General features: G+C 47.8%; 1 protein-coding gene across 1 annotated transcript in view; it reads right to left on the reverse strand.

The window, feature by feature from the left end:
- Positions 1-291: 291 nt before the first annotated feature.
- Positions 292-17266, reverse strand: part of LOC125725335 (NLR family CARD domain-containing protein 3-like) — a 55941-nt gene continuing 38966 nt past the window's right edge. The window contains exons 10-12 of the mRNA XM_049002195.1: positions 16581-16627; positions 2630-2662; positions 292-2207 (exon numbers count right to left, since the gene is read on the reverse strand). Of these exons, the coding sequence (XP_048858152.1) occupies positions 1945-2207; positions 2630-2662; positions 16581-16627 (343 nt within the window). The 3' untranslated portion in view covers positions 292-1944. The remainder of the gene's footprint in view (positions 2208-2629; positions 2663-16580; positions 16628-17266) is intronic.

Consider the following 17266-nt stretch of genomic DNA (forward strand, 5'->3'; position numbering starts at 1 on the left):
CATGTCCACACAGCCCTGAAAAGATCAGATCTGTGTCACATTAAGGCAAAAAATCTGATTTGAGTCACTTCAGCATGGTAGTGTGAACGTAGCCTTTGTCACACACCTAAAACTACTTGAACAGAGACTCTGGAGTCTCATTTTCCATTTCATTCTCTAACTTGAGGAGACACCTCTATCAGAGCGCCTTCATTTTATATCAAGCCTGTCAATATCAGACTTTCATGAACGATTCAAAGAAATTTGAGATAATCAGTGTCATTCACTTCACCTTTACGCTAAACCAGGACATTAACAGGACAGAACAGAAAGCCTTTATTATCACTGTACAGGGAGGAAATACAGTAAATAGACATCCATCCATTTTCCAAACCACTTATCCTTCTGGGTCACAGGGAGTCCGGAGTCTAACCCAGAAGCAATGGGCATGAAACAGGGAACAACCCAGGAATGGGGGGCCAGCCCATCGCAGGGCACACTCACACACCATTCACTCACGCATGCACACCTATGGGCAATTTAGTAACTCCAATTAGCCTCAGCATGTTTTAGTGTAGGGGGAAACCCCACAATGACATGGGGAGAACATGCAAACTCCACATACATGTGACCCAGGCGGAGACTTGAACCCAGGTCCCAGAGGTGTGAGGCAACGGTGCTAACCACTGCACCACCATGCCGCTATAGGTATATATAAAAAGTGATAATAAAAAAAACATGCAGAAATAGAAAGTGCAAATTGATGTATGGTTGATACTATGGTTATTGTGATAATTAATTGAACCAACACATTGACGAGCTGGCCAGGCTCACCCCCCCCCCCCAGGCAATGCGTTCTCAAATTTCTAATTTTGTCCGAGCAATGCTGCCTGCAGTTTCAACTGGAAAGTTTCTACAATCAATGTATCCCCTCCTCCTAAGGATGGGGGTAAGTGTTCTACACACACTGACTGACTAGGTGCAGTTCCCAAAATAATTAAACAAGTGTCCTTGAGCAGTGCTTTCCCTCCCCATGAAGATAAGGCAGGTGTCTCATACACTGACCAGTGGCGTACAAAAATTTTATTATATTGAGCAGCACCTTTCCCTGTCTCCAGCAAGCCCCTCCAAACCCGGGGAAACATCGTAAGTGTCCTGAATAGGGTAAGCATCCCAGAACGAGGAGTCTTTCACATAAGATAAGGATGCTCTTGTTGTGAAAAACAAGTTATATAAGTGATCAGAGAGATAAAAAAAAAAAACATGGTTATGCAGTTTAACCTTAATACAATAATATTATAGGTGAATCATGGATGGATGGGCTGGCCCCTCATCCTGGGTTGTTCCCTGCCTTGTGCCCATTGTTTCCGGGATAGGCTCCGGACCCCCCATGACCCAGTAGGATAAGCGGTTTGGAAAATGGATGGATGGATGGAAAACTCTTATTTTGCATGTTTGTTCAGCTTCCTGAACCCAGTAATTAATTTTTGTCTAACAATCATCCATCCATCCATCCATTTTCCAAACCGCTTATCCTACTGGGTCGCGGGGGGTCCGGAGCCTATCCCGGAAGCAATGGGCACGAATCATTTCAGAGTAAAAAGGATTATATGGGTTGGGTAGATGATTTACCATGGAGAGCCAGCAGCATCCACACCCTAAGATTAAGTAAAGATTATTCCTCCAGCACACAGTGAGCTATCCCAGCATGCACAGCGACACTGAGGATTTTATATCAACCCAAAACCCTGAATAGAGAGGCTCATTGAATGAGGAGGTGAATCTGTGTAGGAGGGTCAGTCCATCAGAGGAAACTCTGTAGAAGGACAGAGCACCAGCCCCCCAGTCCAGATACACTCCTACTCTGCGGGAGCCTGAGGGCTCTATGGGTATATCAGTTCGTTTATTATTGTTCCGGACAGAGTATCTGTCAGGATAGCAGCACAGACTCCATGACTTGTCATTTTATCCAAGCCGACAGTCACTCCCTCCTTTCCTCCCGATCCCTTTATAAGTGACTCCTATCCAGGCTCCATCTCCATCCCACTCAGCCTCCCAGTAACAGCAGCCAGTCAGACTCTCTCTGCACAGAACTTGGGGGCAGACATCAAATCTCTCTGGATGATCAGGATATGGCTGCTTTGCCCCCCCTGTCGCCTTCCTATTCCCCCCTGTCAGAGACAGGAATCTGTTTGCTGTGTTGGGGTCCAGTGTCAGCTGGCAGGAGTCTGTAGGCAGGAGGAAGAATTATTAATACCATCAGGCAGACCTGCATCTCCGCCATTTTATCACTTACATTTAGCCTGTACTGTATTTATCTGTACAATATAAAAACAGCAGCTTTACTTTATGTTTCTGTACAATATAAAAACAGCGCAGCTTCCCCGAACAAAGCGGGAACTGAAGTTTATGAAATAGCTCAGGAAATGTCGGACGGCGCGCGACGGCGGCGGGAAGAGCCGCCAAAATGCAGCGCGAGCTAAACTAACAGCGTAATTACGGGAAAATAAAATTACAAAGCAGCAACATTCATCAGACATATTCATCACAAACATATTTACCACAAAAATTCAACACCAAAAATTAATACTAAAAGTGAGTGTTGTTACTTTAAAATATGAATTTCCTTCAAACCGCTTTGGACACAGACCTCCAGACAGCAGTGTAACTGCAAACTGAAGCCCTGCACAAACCAGAAAAATCACTGTACAGTACACACTGTACTGGAAAAATCTATGGAAAATCACAAGCTATTAACATACACACAAAATCATTTATAGTTTCATTTACCATTTAAACTATGGGCATATTTTCCAGGAAAAAAATATATATTTGCAGAAGAACAAAGCTTGGCTAGTGTAGCAAAGGCATAGGATATGTTATGTAAGGAATAACTGACGACGGGCCGTTGAATTATTAGAAAATAATGCACACCTGAGGTGGTGATGCGGCCACGACGCGAAGCGGAGTGGCCGTTACACCTCGGGTGTGCATTATTTTTCTAATAATTCAACGGTCTGGTGTCAATTATTCCACTTATACTACGGTTGCCACACCTCAAGACATCGATCAGATGATATACTGAACAAAAATATAAACGCAACACTCTTGTTTCTGCTCCCATTTTTCATGAGATGGACTTAAAGACCTACAATTCATTCCAGATACACAATATTACCATTTCTCTCAAACATTTCTCACAAATCAGTCTAAATGTGTGATAGTGAGCACTTCTGCTTTGCTGAGATAATCCATCCCACCTCACAGGTGTGCCACATCAAGATGCTGATCTGACATCATGGGTAGTGCACAGGTGTACCTTATACTGCCCACAATAAAAGGCCACCCTGGAATGTGCAGTTTTTTGCTTTATTGGGGGTCTGGGGACTCAGAACCGGTCAGTATCTGGTGTGACCACCATTTGCCTCATGCAATGCAACACATCTTCTTCGCATAGAGTTTATCAGATTGTCAATTGTGGCCTGTGGAATGTTGGTCCACTCCTCTTCAATGGCTGTGCGAAGTTGTTGGATATTAGTGGGAACTGGTACACGCTGTTGTATACGCCGGTCAAGCACATCCCAAACATGCTCAACGGGTGACATGTCCGGTGAGTATGCTGGCCATGCAAGAACTGGGACATTTTCAGCTTCCAAGAACTGTGTACAGATCCTTGCAACATGGGGCCGTGCATTATCTGTCTGAGTGGCTGGTCTCAGACGATCTTGGAGGTGAACCTGCTGGATGTGGAGGTCCTGGGCTGGTGTGGTTACACGTGGTCTGCGGTTGTGAGGCCGGTTGGATGTACTGCCATATTCTCTGAAACGCCTTTGGAGACGGCTTATGGTTGAGAAATGAACATTCAATGCACGAGCAACAGATCTGGTTGACATTCCTGCTGTCAGCATGCCAATTGCACGCTCCCTCAATGCTTGTGGCATCTGTGGCATTTTGCTGTGAGACAAAACTGCACATTCCAGGGTGGCCTTTTATTGTGGGCAGTATAAGGTACACCTGTGCACTACCCATGATGTCAGATCAGCATCTTGATGTGGCACACCTGTGAGGTGGGATGGATTATCTCAGCAAAGCAGAAGTGCTCACTATCACACATTTAGACTGATTTGTGAGAAATGTTTGAGAGAAATGGTAATATTGTGTATCTGGAATGAATTGTAGATCTTTAAGTCCATCTCATGAAAAATGGGAGCAAAAACAAAAGTGTTGCGTTTATATTTTTGTTCAGTGTATATTTCAAGGGATTCGTCCGGTTTTTCTACTTAAATCGCTATTGTGAGTAGGATTATTTCTTCCGCATCTCATCCAACGACTCTTTTGCTAGTTCCAAAACGTCATTTTAAAGCTGGCAATGGAGGCTTGAGCTGTTGATAGCAGACTAATGCAGTTAATAATGAAGTTATTAGAAAGAGAGCGAGAGAGACAGAGACACAGAAACAGAGAGAGAGAGAGAGAGCTTGTATGAATTAGGCTACCTCTGTGTGTCCCTCAACAGTGTTCTGAAGCACCGTCTCTAAACTGTAAGTCTGCTTTAAGATGCAGCACTGTTATTACCTCGCTAGTGAGAAATGTCATGTGTAGCCTAGTTAAGTTGGTACACTAGGCTAACTAATACTGCTGCAGCCCAGTTGTTGAAAGTTTCATATTCACCGTAAATATTAAAATTTACTTTCGGAAAATCGTCTGTCATATTGTTGTTTTTGTTAGTCCTGTGTGCTTTATAGGTACTGTATGCTAATTTCCGTTATTACAGTTAACTATGCGAAGTGATATGGAACTGTAATGCGGTCAAGAGAGCTGCCTGGAACTACGTTCGCCGTGCGTTTCCCTGAAAATAATTGCACACCTCAGAACGTTCGTCAGCCAATCAGATTCAAGCATTCAACGGTCCCGTAGTATAATAAATGTTAATAAATATAATACATAGGAAATTGTGTGCTCTAGGTCAGGTTTTTGCTGCCACTTTATTTTGCATCCTAATTTAAAGGTCATACACATGAACTATGTTCATATTTACAAAAGGAACTAAACTACAATTGGTTATTTGATCTGATTTTTAATCTAGATCATTGAATGTTCTAGGACTGAACTCCACATTCTCCAGATCAACACTGTTGGTGCTTTTCCCCTGTGGAGCAGTGCTGGGTCACAAAGTGCTGGGACCTGGGCAATATTTAATTTAAAAGAATAAGTGCCAAAGAGATGGAGCACATTCTCTCTTAAATTGTGCTCATAGAATGCTTCTTGAGCCAGCTTTAAACCATACCTGATGTGCAGAATAGAGCTCAGTGGTTGAAGTGACATGTGATTTCTCAGTTTGCTTTTGATTACACCAATTTTGCTTAAGTCTTTCTACTGCAACATTTGAGTGAGGGAAGCAGTTTGAGTGAGAAAGAACTGCAACTGCCACAGAGGCCAACTCTTCAAATGGGTTTATGCCTGCTGCATCCCTATACCTTTTTGTCTCAGCCCAGAATCCAATGGTTGTTTCCTCTCATTTCTGGCAATGAATAGACCTCCACTGACTGATGAAGATGTCAGCTGTTGCTGGACAATATCCTAAAAGTATAATTAGTTTAGCCATGTTATCCAGGTTCTTGTTTTGTTTAAGAGTCTCATCTACACTGAACACAGACATGTGTTGGAGAACTTCCATCCTGTCTGAGAGCCTTGCCCAAAGTTCATTTGCAAGGACGATAATGCATCTCCTTCACACACAGTTCTCATTCTCAGGGGAGATTTTAAGCTGGGCTGCCTTGGACTCAAATGCACAGCCAAGATATGGCTTAGCTAAGATGTAATTATCTATTGGGTCTTTTATCATGTAAATTTTGTCCATAGGATGAAGGACTTGGCTGCAGACAGCTCTTATCAGTCAGTCCCGGATCTGTTTGTTCCCCCTCAGAGGCCTTGACCGCACTCTGCACCTCACCAGGAATTGACTTCAGGTAAGGTACAGGAGGTTCTATGGGTCAGCGTACATTGAGTGTTAAACATCCGCCATGTAACAGTGCTCAGTTGTCACGGTCAGGCTGAAATGTGACTTCAGCTCCTCCCACTGATTGAATATTCTTGATACAGTAGCTCTACTGAAAGCCAGCAGGTGGCACAGACTCTTGTTATGACTAATGGCCTCTCCCCACAGTTTATGTTTTTTTATAGTGCCTTTTAAACTTCCTTTCTTTACGGTGAAAAGGAGAACCATTTGTATGTCTCCCTGACCAGGAACTCAACACTACAATGCAATGTGGTTTTTGAGGCAGAGTTCACTGTTAGTTGACTGCCCTCCTCCGACTCGTCCGTCAGCTGCACCTTTGCCAGCTGTGGCCGCGCTGTTGCCTGCCGCAGTACCCCCTCCCTCCTTGCCTGCGTCGGACTCCCCTCTGACTCTTTTCTCGCCTCCCCTGGTGCCCCCTCCGACTCCCTCCTCATCCCCTTCGTCTGTCCCTCGGCAGATCTCCTCGGCCCTTTCGTCCCCTCCTGCTCCTGCCTCCCGGTCGCCTGCGGCCCCTCCAGCTGCCACCCGTTGTGGCTCCTTTGGGCTTCCCTTTGTCCGCCAACCTTTCCTGTCTGGCCTTCCTTGTCTGCTCCTCATCCCTTTGTCCCTCCTGTCTCGGCTCCTCATTCCACTGTGGTTCCCTCCGGGTCCTTTTGTCTCTTCCATTGGTGTTCCTGCAGTGTCTCCATTTCTGGTTTGTTCTGTGTCGGGTTCTGTCCTGGCTTCTGCCTTTGTCCTTGTTTTGTGTTTCGGTCCTGTTCCCTGTGCCCCAGTGATGTTCTTGCTCTTGTCTTCCAGGTCCCGTGTCCCCGGTCTCATCTCATCCTCGTGTGTGCCACACCCCCTGATCAACCACAAGTGCTCCCCTAATTGTGCCCAGCTGTTTTCCATCAGTCTGATTTGTTCTGTGTATTTAGTCCACGTCTGAGTCCATTTTCCCAAGATCCGTCAATGATGTTAGTTGGTCGTTGTTCTATGTTTTCCTGGTTCCCCAAAATAAACACAACAGATAACAACAAGATGTTTTATTTCTTCTTTAAGAATTTTGTAAACACCATTGTATGCCCCTGTCATAACTGATGCATTATCTGTGCCAATGCCAAGCAGGTTCTCCTTTTTGAGGCTATACTGATCAAGGAAGGAGAGAAATTTCTTGGCGATGGACTTTGCATCTCCTCTCTCCAGCTCAAGAAAGTCAAGGATCCACCAAACATCCCTTTCCCTCACTAAAGTAGCGAACCACAACACACAGGTACTTGGAGACACTGACATCCTTTCATCATCAGGAGGCTGTATTTGTTGCCACTAATACCAGTCACCAGCCTCTGAATAAAGGATGGAGCCAAAACACCATTAATCATCTTGCTGCAGTTGGTGCAGTGCATCCAAAAATTCTGAGTTGTACTGAAATCGGGGAATGCTGGCTTGCATGTTATACCAATATGGTGACATGACAAAACAATGGTTGTCTCTGCCTCTTTCAGGGTGTCTGTTCTTTTTTTTATAAAGGATAATTTGGATTGGTTCGCCTGATTGTATGGTTTTGCCTGTTCCACATGCTGCCGGGTAGCTGCATGTTTTTTAATGTCTGACAGCTTGGCATAAAAATCTGTTTTACAGTACAGACCGTAAGTTTCAGTCATCATTTGAATTTCGATAGTAACCTGTGTAGAAGAAAAATTGGACATCGGTAGGCCCGGGAGGGGAGGCATATTGGGTCTGCTATGTCTTAGACCTTAGGCAAGAAGAGATTGTTTTGAATACTGTGTGACCTCTGTAAGGAAAAGTAGTAAAAATGCCCCAAGGTTCTTGGTTGATCATTTGAATGCAGACAATGTTAGGAATTTATGATCGTGGGGGAAGCCAGAGAGAGAATGGGGGTTCCAGTTGGCACCACTAGGGTGATAAGGATAAGATAAGGTGACAAGAATTGAATTACAATGATCATAAAAGTCTCCGTCCTGTCCTGTCCCGTCCCTGTCTCAGGATCCCCACACTCCAGGGGTCACTCTTTATATGTAAATTCACTCACAACACCTACACACAGCACCTTGGTGGGGAGGGCTTTTTGGGGTATAAAGGGGGGTGAAGAACTGACTTCAATTTGTATCTGAGCTGCCTTTCAGTACTCGGTGTGTCTCTACACTGTATTACATTATATTATTTTTACTGTTCAATAAACCACCATTTTGCTGAAACTGTGGAGTGTTATATTTAAAATTCTTCTACCACAGTTGGCGCCCAACGTGGGGCAGTTGAGTTCTTTGTTCCAGACGATGGGGTCCTGCGATAGATGTAGGTAAGGCGTACAGCCTGATGGGACCAGATCCAGATGAGATTGAGGATTGGCCCAGTCCCTCATCAAGGAACAACGGAGATGACGCTGTCCCAGAGCTGAACATTCCTGAGATTTGGCCAGACCTGTGTTGGTGAGATAAAGGCTTCTCTGTTTATTCATTTTTGCTGCTGCTTTTCCTGTTGCTGAAGGTTATGTTTTTGGTAGTGTTTGAGTGTGTGAGAGTCCGCCGTGACTGTGGGAATCCAAGCACAGGGAAGCACTGACCATGGTTAGAAAGGCTGTTGGGAGAGCGCTCATCCACCTGTGATAGGGAAAGGATGCGGTCTGAGTGGAGACCTGAGTGACCTATTACGTGATAGGTGGTTGCACGAGACCTTGGGAAAGTCCATGATTTTGGTGGCACCACTTTGTATTGTGTGACGGGGCACAAGGCAGCAGGGAAGCCGTCAGGGGCAGAGGGCAGGGTGGTGTGTGCACTGCGTGGTGCGGCATTGTATGGTGGAGGATGGAGAGTGAATGCGTTGCATGCGGTAGCACAGCACTGCGTAACGGGCAAAGGAAGAGTAAGATTCCTGTGTGTGGACAGGGAAAATCTAAGACAGGCTCTGTCGTAGACCCCTGGCACCAGGCTGAGAGACTGTTCGGGGTTTGGTCCAGTCTCGGTCCCACAGGAGTATAAAGGTGTATGTCGATAGGGTGTGTGGGTTTTGGAGAATGTGTATGTGGTAAAGGGTGTGGGGTCTCCCAGGTGCAGTATCCTCGGTGCGATAAAACGATACATGGAGTTGATTTTCGCATGCAGGTGTCAACAGTAAATTGAATAATCATTCCCAAAATTCTGGTCTGCTCTGGGAATATCATGGGACACCGGTATCCAGAGAATAGACAGTGCTAGGTGGGTCCAGTAGATGAACTCTCTGGAGAATCCTCTTAAGTCTCATTTTCCCACAGCGTTTGACTGGTACCGTCTGTATGCAGCTCGGCAAGGTGATAAAGAAGATGTGTATGACTGGGAGCTCTGGTTGCAGAGCCTGGTGGAGCAGCACTCAGGCACAGGAGCAGAACAGCAGGGACAAATGATGACTGCCCTCTATGTGGAAAGGATGCGGCCTGAGATCTGAGAACTTCTGAAGCAAGTTTGCCCTGACTGAAGGGAGAAAAACATGGGTAGTGTGAGAGCTTTCGCACAGAACATCGAGCGGAATCTGAAAGACGAGGAAAAATGGAAAGGCATCCAGGGAGAGAAGAAGAGAGGGAAAAGGGAGCAGGAACATGAAATGCTTGTTCAGGCAGTAGCTAATTTGGCTACGGGGAAACCCCATGGCAGAGGAAGGAGGAGAGGACAGGGTCCACCTGGTCCACCTAGAGGGGGGGACAGGAAATGCTGGAACTGCGGAAATCCCAATCATTTCTACTGGGACTGCCCTCTGCCTCAGGCTGTGCAGGGGAATCAAGCTGGAGGAGGGGAAGAAGTAAGACCAGGGCCTGTGATGTGCTATGTTTGCAACAGCAGGGACATCTCGCCAGCCAGTGTCCCAGCCTGAGTGCACAAGGCTCCGGGTGGCCTATGGCTCCTACCCAATACAAGATTGTGGAGACAGGTGAAGAGGGTCAGTTCAGTTCATCGCCTTAACCCGACACCTAGCAGATGACCCATTGCTTAAATTGAGAGTGGAGGGAAGGGAAATCCCTTTCCTTGTGGATACAGGAGCTACAAGGTCAACAATCTGAGAGGAGGAGGTGTCAGGAGTCCCCACCACTGGCAGAACTGTAAAAATAATCAGTGCCTCGGGAATCCCCGGATTCCTAAAAGAAACAGAACCTTTATTAGTGGAACGGAGCCCAGGGGCCACTGTGTGTCGGCACCGGTTCCTAGTTTCCCCCTATTGTCCTGTCAACCTCCTAGGGAGGGACTTAATGGGGAAGCTGTGGATGAAGGTGGAAATGCGGGAAGACGGTTTCACTGTGACCTCAGAGGCTTTGGGACTGTTTTGCTTATTGGAGAAAGAAAACTTTCCCGCTTGGTGGCTAGCGGATGACACAATTCTGAGAGACTGTATCCCTGAAGGACAAGAACAGCCTGAAAGATTGCATTGCACTGCTCAGTTTTCTGGTAAAGGAGGAGCTGAGTGGATAAAGGATTTTGAGGCTGCGGGAAAACTGGGAGAGACTGTTGTGCTTGATTACCTCTATGTGGCAGAAGACAGGTCTGCTGCATCTGTTCATTTGTCAGCCGGCCAGGAGCAGTGGTATGCAGGAGGTTCGGTCCTCCATGTATCATATGGGAAAAAGGGGTCATTAGAATGGAAGGACTTAGGACCCTGGGTCAGAGAGTGTGAGAGAAGGACTGAGTGGGTGTGTGTAGAGCATGGAAGGTAGATGAGTGGAGATGGACAGTTGCAAAGGTACCAAATAGATCAGTGTGTAGAGGTACAGAGAAAGGGGGATGCAGAAGGAAGTAAGGAGAAAAGTACTGATCCACTGCCAGACTGGTTAGGGGAAGTACCTGATTGCTTGTGGGCAAAAGGGAAAAATGATTTTGGCAGATTGGTGTCAGCTGAGCCTTTGGTGGTCCACCCCAAGTCTGACTTTCGGCCTCACAAGGCCTAGTATCCCTTATCTAGAGATGCAGAGGAGGGAGTGAGAGAAGTACATGCAGATCTGGTGAAAAGGGGGGCTATTAAGGAAATTTTATTTGGAGGTTTGTACAAGATCTGACTCCTATCGTACCCAATCTAGTTACAATTCTGGCATCCATACCAGCGGAGGCTAAATGGTTCTCTGTCATTGATTTGGCTAATGCTTTCTTTTCTATCCCAGTAGATCCAGATTCCCAGTATTGGTTCGCCTTCACCTTTCTGGGGAGGAGGTGGACCTGGACAGTGATGCCCCAGGGCTACACAGTCACCTAGCGTGTATGGGCAGGAGCTGGCAAAAATTTGGAGGGGTTTACTGCGCCTGGGGGTAGCACACTGGTACAGTATGTGGATGATTTGTTGCTTTGCTCTCACACTCGCGAGTCCTGTAAACAGGACACCAGAGCTCTGTTAGACTTCCTGGCTAAAAATGGGCACAAAGCCTCCAAAGAAAAGCTGCAGCTGGTGTCACAAACGGTTAAATACCTTGGACATGTGTTGACAAGTGAGGGAAGGTCATTAGGACCAGACCGAGTGGCCTCCATACAGGAGATGCCCAAACCAGAGACTAAACAGCAATTGCTTTCAGTCCTAGGCACGATTGGCTGTTGTAGGCCTTGGATTCAGGACTATGCACAGAGGTCACAGCCCTTTCTTTGATTTGACAATTAGGCTAGGACTGACTGACGTGGACGTCTGAAGCTGAAGATGCCCTGATTGATTTAAAACAAGCATTAATGTCAGGCCCAGCTTTGGGGGTGCCTGACTATAGAAAGTCATTTGTCATTTGTGCAGTATGTGGATGAGAAAAAAGGGTTCATGACTTCAGTTCGGACTCAGTATCACAGGGAAAGGTTCAAACCGGTTGCATACTACTCAAGACATTTGGACTCAGTAGCTTGAGCATTACCCCTTTGTCTTCGAGCGGTAGCTGCAGCAGCAGAGGCGGTGATGGCGAGTGCAGATCAAGTGCAGTTGCATCCAAGGAAACTTCGAGTTCCCCATGCAGTGCACACGATCCTGACACAGGCCAGGATATCATATTTGACGCCTGCGCGATCGGTGCATTATCTGAATGTTTTGTTAACACTGGAAAATGTGACTGTGGAAAGATGCTCTGCTTTGAATCCAGCGACCCTCCTTCCCACGGCGGTGGACGGGGAACCGCATTATTGTTTGCAGGTCATCGACTGTGTGTGCAGACCTAAGCCGAATCTGACTAACATCCCACTGGAGGGAGGCAACATCCTGTTTGTCGATGGGAGTTCTTTGAGTCTGGAGGATGGATCCCCAGCGACCTCCTATGCCGTGGTTTCTGGACGCTCTCATGCTACCCAAACAGGTGGCGATAGTGAAGTGCCAGGCCCACACAAAGCAGACTGATGAAATCAGTCAGGGGAATGACCTCGCAGACCAGTGGGCTAAAAGTTTAGCTAAGGACTCCACTGGGTTTGGGGATAAGGTTTTGCTGGCAAAGAATGTTGAATTATTTATTCATGGCCTGGATCATGTGACTCGTGACGGGATGGTAGCAGCTGTGACTCGGGTGTGGCATGCCCCTCGGTTTGCCGCAGCTGATGCCCAATTCTGCGGGAAGTGTATGGTGTGCATGAAATTCAATGTGGGAAAGGGCATTCCAACCGACCCTGCAGTGACCCCGAGTCCCCAAAGCCCATTCGATCACCTGCAGATGGATTTCACTGAGCTAACGCCGTGCAGGTGATACAAGTATTGCTTGGTGATTGTAGATCTGTTTTCCAGATGGGTGGAGGCATTCCCTTGCCGTCTCCCTGATGCTCTGAGCGTGGCTAAATGTCTACTAAAGGAGGTGATTCCGCGATGAGGTATTCCATCTAAAATCACCACAGACAACGGTCCTGTGTTCATCGCAGAAACCCTGACTAAATTGTCCCATTGGATGCAAATTGATTTAAAGCATTATTGTACCCTCGAGTGGAGGGATGGTGAAGAGGGCAAATCAGACACTTAAACTGAAATTGGAAAAAGAAACGATGGGCCTGCCCTGGATGGATGCCCTGCCCCTGGCTTTGTTTTTCATGCGAGCCAGGCGGCCGAAGGAAGGGACCTTGGCGGTTTGATCCTCGGCTACAGAAGCTAGCTCTAGGGACATGGAATGTCACCTCTCTGATGGGGAAGGAGCCTGAGCTGGTGCGCGAGGTTGTGAAGTTCCGGCTAGATATAGTCTGACTCACCTCGACGCACGGCTTGGACTCTTGGACACCATACAATGCCGCACCACGCAGTGCACACACCACCCTGCCCTGTCTCCTTGAGAGGGGGCATGGACCCTTTTCCACTCTGGAGTTCCCCATGGGGAGAGGCGCCGAGCGGGCGTGGGCATACTTATTGCCCCCTGGCTGGGTGCCTGTAAATTGGGGTTTACCGCAGTGGACAAGAGGGTAGCCTCCCTTCGCTTTCGCATGGGGGGACGGATCCTGACTGTTGTTTGCGCTTATGCGCCAAACGGCAGTTCAGAATACCCACCCTATTTGGAGTCCTTGGAGGGGGTGTTGGAGAGCGCTCCTCCTGGGGATTCTCTTGTTCTGCTGGCGGACTTCAATGTTCACGTGGGCAATGACAGTGAGACCTGGAGGGGCGTGATTGGGAGGAACGCCCCCCCCGATCTGAACCCGAGTGGTGCTTTGTTATTGGACTTCTGTGCTCGTCACGGATTGTATATAATGAACACCATGCTCAGGCATAATGGTGTCCATATGTGTACTTGGCACCAGGACACCCTAGGCCGCAGTTCGATGATCGACTTTGTAGTCGTGTCGTCGGACTTGCGGCCGGATGTCTTGGACACTCGGGTAAAGAGAGGGGCGGGGCTGTCAACCGATCACTACCTGGTGGTGGGTTGGCTCCACTGGTGGGGGAGGAAGCCGGCCAGGCCTGGCAGACCCAAGCGTGTAGTGAGGGTCTGCTGGGAACGTCTGGCGGAATCCCCTGTCAGGGGGAGTTTCAACTCCTACCTCCGGCAGAACTTCTCCCATATCCCGGGGGAGGTGGGGGACATTGAGTCCGAATGGGCTATGTTCCGTGCCTCCATTGTGGAGGCAGCTGACCGGAGCTGCGGCCGTAAGGTGGTCGGTACCTGTCACAGTGGCAATCCCCGAACCCGCTGGTGGACACTGGTGGTGAGGGATGCTGTCAAACTGAAGAAGGAGTCCTATCGAGCCTTTTTAGCCTGTGGGACTCCAGACGCAGCTGACAGCTACCGGCAGGCCAAGCGGGATGCGGCTTTGGTGGTTGCTGAGGCAAGAACTCGGGTGTGGGAGGAGTTTGGTGAGGCCATGGAGAACGACTTCCGAACGGCTTCGAGGAGATTCTGGTCCACCATCCGACATCTCAGGGCAGGAAAGCAGTGCAGCATCAACACTATTTATGGTGGGGATGGGCGCTGCTGACCTCAACTCGGAACATTGTGGGTCGGTGGAAGGAATACTTCAAAGACCACCTCAATCCCACCGACACGCATTCCAATGACGAAGCAGAGTCTGGGGACTTGGGGGTGGACTCGCCTATCTCTGGGGCGGAGGTCGCTGAGGTGGTTAAAAAGCTCCTTGGTGGCCGGCACCCGGGGTGGATGAGATTCGCCCGGAGTTCCTTAAGGCTCTGGATGTTGTGGGGCTATCCTGGTTGACACGCATCTGCAGCATCGCGTGGACATAGTGGGCAGTGCCTCTGGATTTGGCAGACCGGGGTGGTGGTGCCCCTCTTTAAGAAAGGGGACCGGAGGGTGTGCTCCAACTACAGGGGGATCACACTCCTCAGCCTCCCTGGTAAGGTCTATTCGGGGGTCCTGGAGAGGAGGGTCCGCCGGATTGTCAAACCTCGGATTCTGGAGGAGCAGTGTGGTTTTCGCCCTGGCTGTGGAACAGTGGACCAGCTCTATACTCTCAGCAGGATTTTGGAGGGTTCATGAGAGTTTGCCTGACTAGTCTACATGTGTTTTGTGGACTTGGAGAAGACATTCGACTGTGTCCCTCAGGGAGTCCTGTGGGGAGTGCTCCGGGAGTATGGGGTACCGGGCTTCCTTTTAAGGGCGGTTCGGTCCCTGTATGACCAGTGCCAGAGCCTGGTCCACATGGGCGGCAATAAGTCGGACTCGTTTCCGGTGAGGGTTGGACTCCGTCAAGGCTGCCCTTTGTCACCGATTCTGTTCATAGCTTTAATAGACAGAAATTCTAGGCGCAGCCAGGGCGTTGAGGGTGTCCTGTTCGGTGACCTCAGGATTAGGTCTCTGCTTTTTGCAGATGATGTGGTTCTGTTGGCCTCATCGGACCGTGACCTTCAGCTCTCACTGGGGCAGTTCACAGCCGAGTGTGAAGCGGCTGGGATGAGAATCAGCACTTCCAAATCCGAGACCATGGTTCTCAGCCGGAAAAGGGTAGAATGCTCTCTCCGGGTTGGGGTCCTCCCCCAAGTGGAGGAGTTTAAGTATCTTGGGATCTTGTTCACGAGTGGGGGAACGATGGAACGAGAGATCAACAGGCGGATCAGTGCGGCGTCCGCAGTCATACGGACGCTGCATCGGTCTGTCATGGTGAAGAGAGAGCTGAGCCAAAAGGCAAAGCTCTCGATTTACCAGTCGATCTACGTTCCTACCCTCACCTATGGTCATGAGCTATGTGTAGTGACCGAAAGAACGAGATTGCGGGTGCAAGCAGCCTAAATGAGTTTCCTCCACAGGGTGGCTGGGCTCTCCCTTAGAGATAGGGTGAGGAGCTCCGTCATTCGGGAGGGACTGAGAGTAGAGCCACTACTCCTCCGCATTGAAAGGAGCCAGATGAGGTGGCTCGGGCATTTGATTAGGATGCCTCCTGGACGCCTCCTTGGTGAGGTGTTCCGGGCATGTCCCACTGGGAGGAGACCCCAGGGAAGACCCAGGACATGCTGAACGGACTATGTCTCTCGGCTGGCCTGGGAACGCCTCGGGATCCCCCCAGAGGAGCTGGATGAAGTTGCCGGGGAGAGGGAAGTCTGGGCCTCCCTGCTGAGACTGCTGCCCCCACGACCAGACCTCGGATTAAGTGGAAGATGATGGATGGATGGGTTCAGCTTCAAAACTCTGTCAGATTAGTCCATCGGCAAGACCAAAGTTATTAGCAGTTGCTGTCGATGTGAAATAAGTCAGTCACTCATTCTTTTTATTCGTATCACAAAGATGTAAAAATATATTTAGTTTATACCTATATGTATTTGAAAAGTAGACCATCCAAGGTTTCTGAGGGTGTTTTTTTAAATGTTTATATGACAAAAATCCGCAGAGTTTTTTAAATGGTTTTGCAAAATTTCTGTTATATCCCGCGGGCGGGATAACCGAGTCCAGAGGGTTAACACTGTTACTATCTCACACAAACACAAAGACAATAAAAAAAAGCTAAAAAGTATTTGATTGTTAAAAAAGACCTCATAAATTAATTAATAGTGCTTTTTGTGATGTCTGTTTTTTTTTCCCTTTGGATACTGTCTAAAATGCCACACACGCAGAATCTCACCTAAACACAAACATGCAAATGCATATACAAACAGCAAAAATGGCAGACACAGATCACAACAACTGTGTGAATACAACCATAACATAGTATTAATTGTATTATTAATAAAAACATGCAAACACACTTACATCTCTGTACGCCTGGTCTGGTCCTGCACTCTCCACCGTGGTCCACACTATAGGAGAAGCAGAATGACAAAGTACTGCTGTATCCATTTATTTATTGGTGCCTCTTCTTCACATACATGCATACAGATGTAGCCGCTTGAATTTTCCCCTCCCAGCCGGCTGCCTGCCGGTTGCCTGCCAAAAGCCAGCCAAAGGGACTGACCCCCCTCCTTCTGGGGGTGTGCCTAAATTCTCATCTAAACCCGCCCATTTATTCACTTGCAGGGTGTTACCATGAGATGGCGCTTTCTTTACAAAAACACATTTTAGTTGTGGTCACAAGTTTACATACACAAGTACAACAAGTATCAACCAGAATCTTTTGGTAGCCATTAGCAAGCCTCTGGCATAATTCTGGCTGAATATTTGACCACTCTTCTTTGCAGAATTTCTAGTTCATTTAAACTAGTTGGGTTCCAGGTGCAGACCTGGCTTTTCAGCATAACCCACAACTGTTTTGAAGCTTGGCATCCTGATCAGGAGTGACAATTTATATAAAAACATAAGAACATAAGAAATTTATAAACGAGAGGAGGCCATTCAGCCCATCAAGCTCATTTGAGGAGAACTGTAATAGCTCAGCAATTAATAGCTAACTAATTTGTTGTTCTAATATTCATTTATTGTATTGTATTTTTCATGTAATA

The sequence above is a fragment of the Brienomyrus brachyistius genome, unplaced genomic scaffold, assembly GCF_023856365.1.
Source record: "Brienomyrus brachyistius isolate T26 unplaced genomic scaffold, BBRACH_0.4 scaffold65, whole genome shotgun sequence".
Classification (NCBI taxonomy): Eukaryota; Metazoa; Chordata; class Actinopteri; order Osteoglossiformes; family Mormyridae; genus Brienomyrus; species Brienomyrus brachyistius.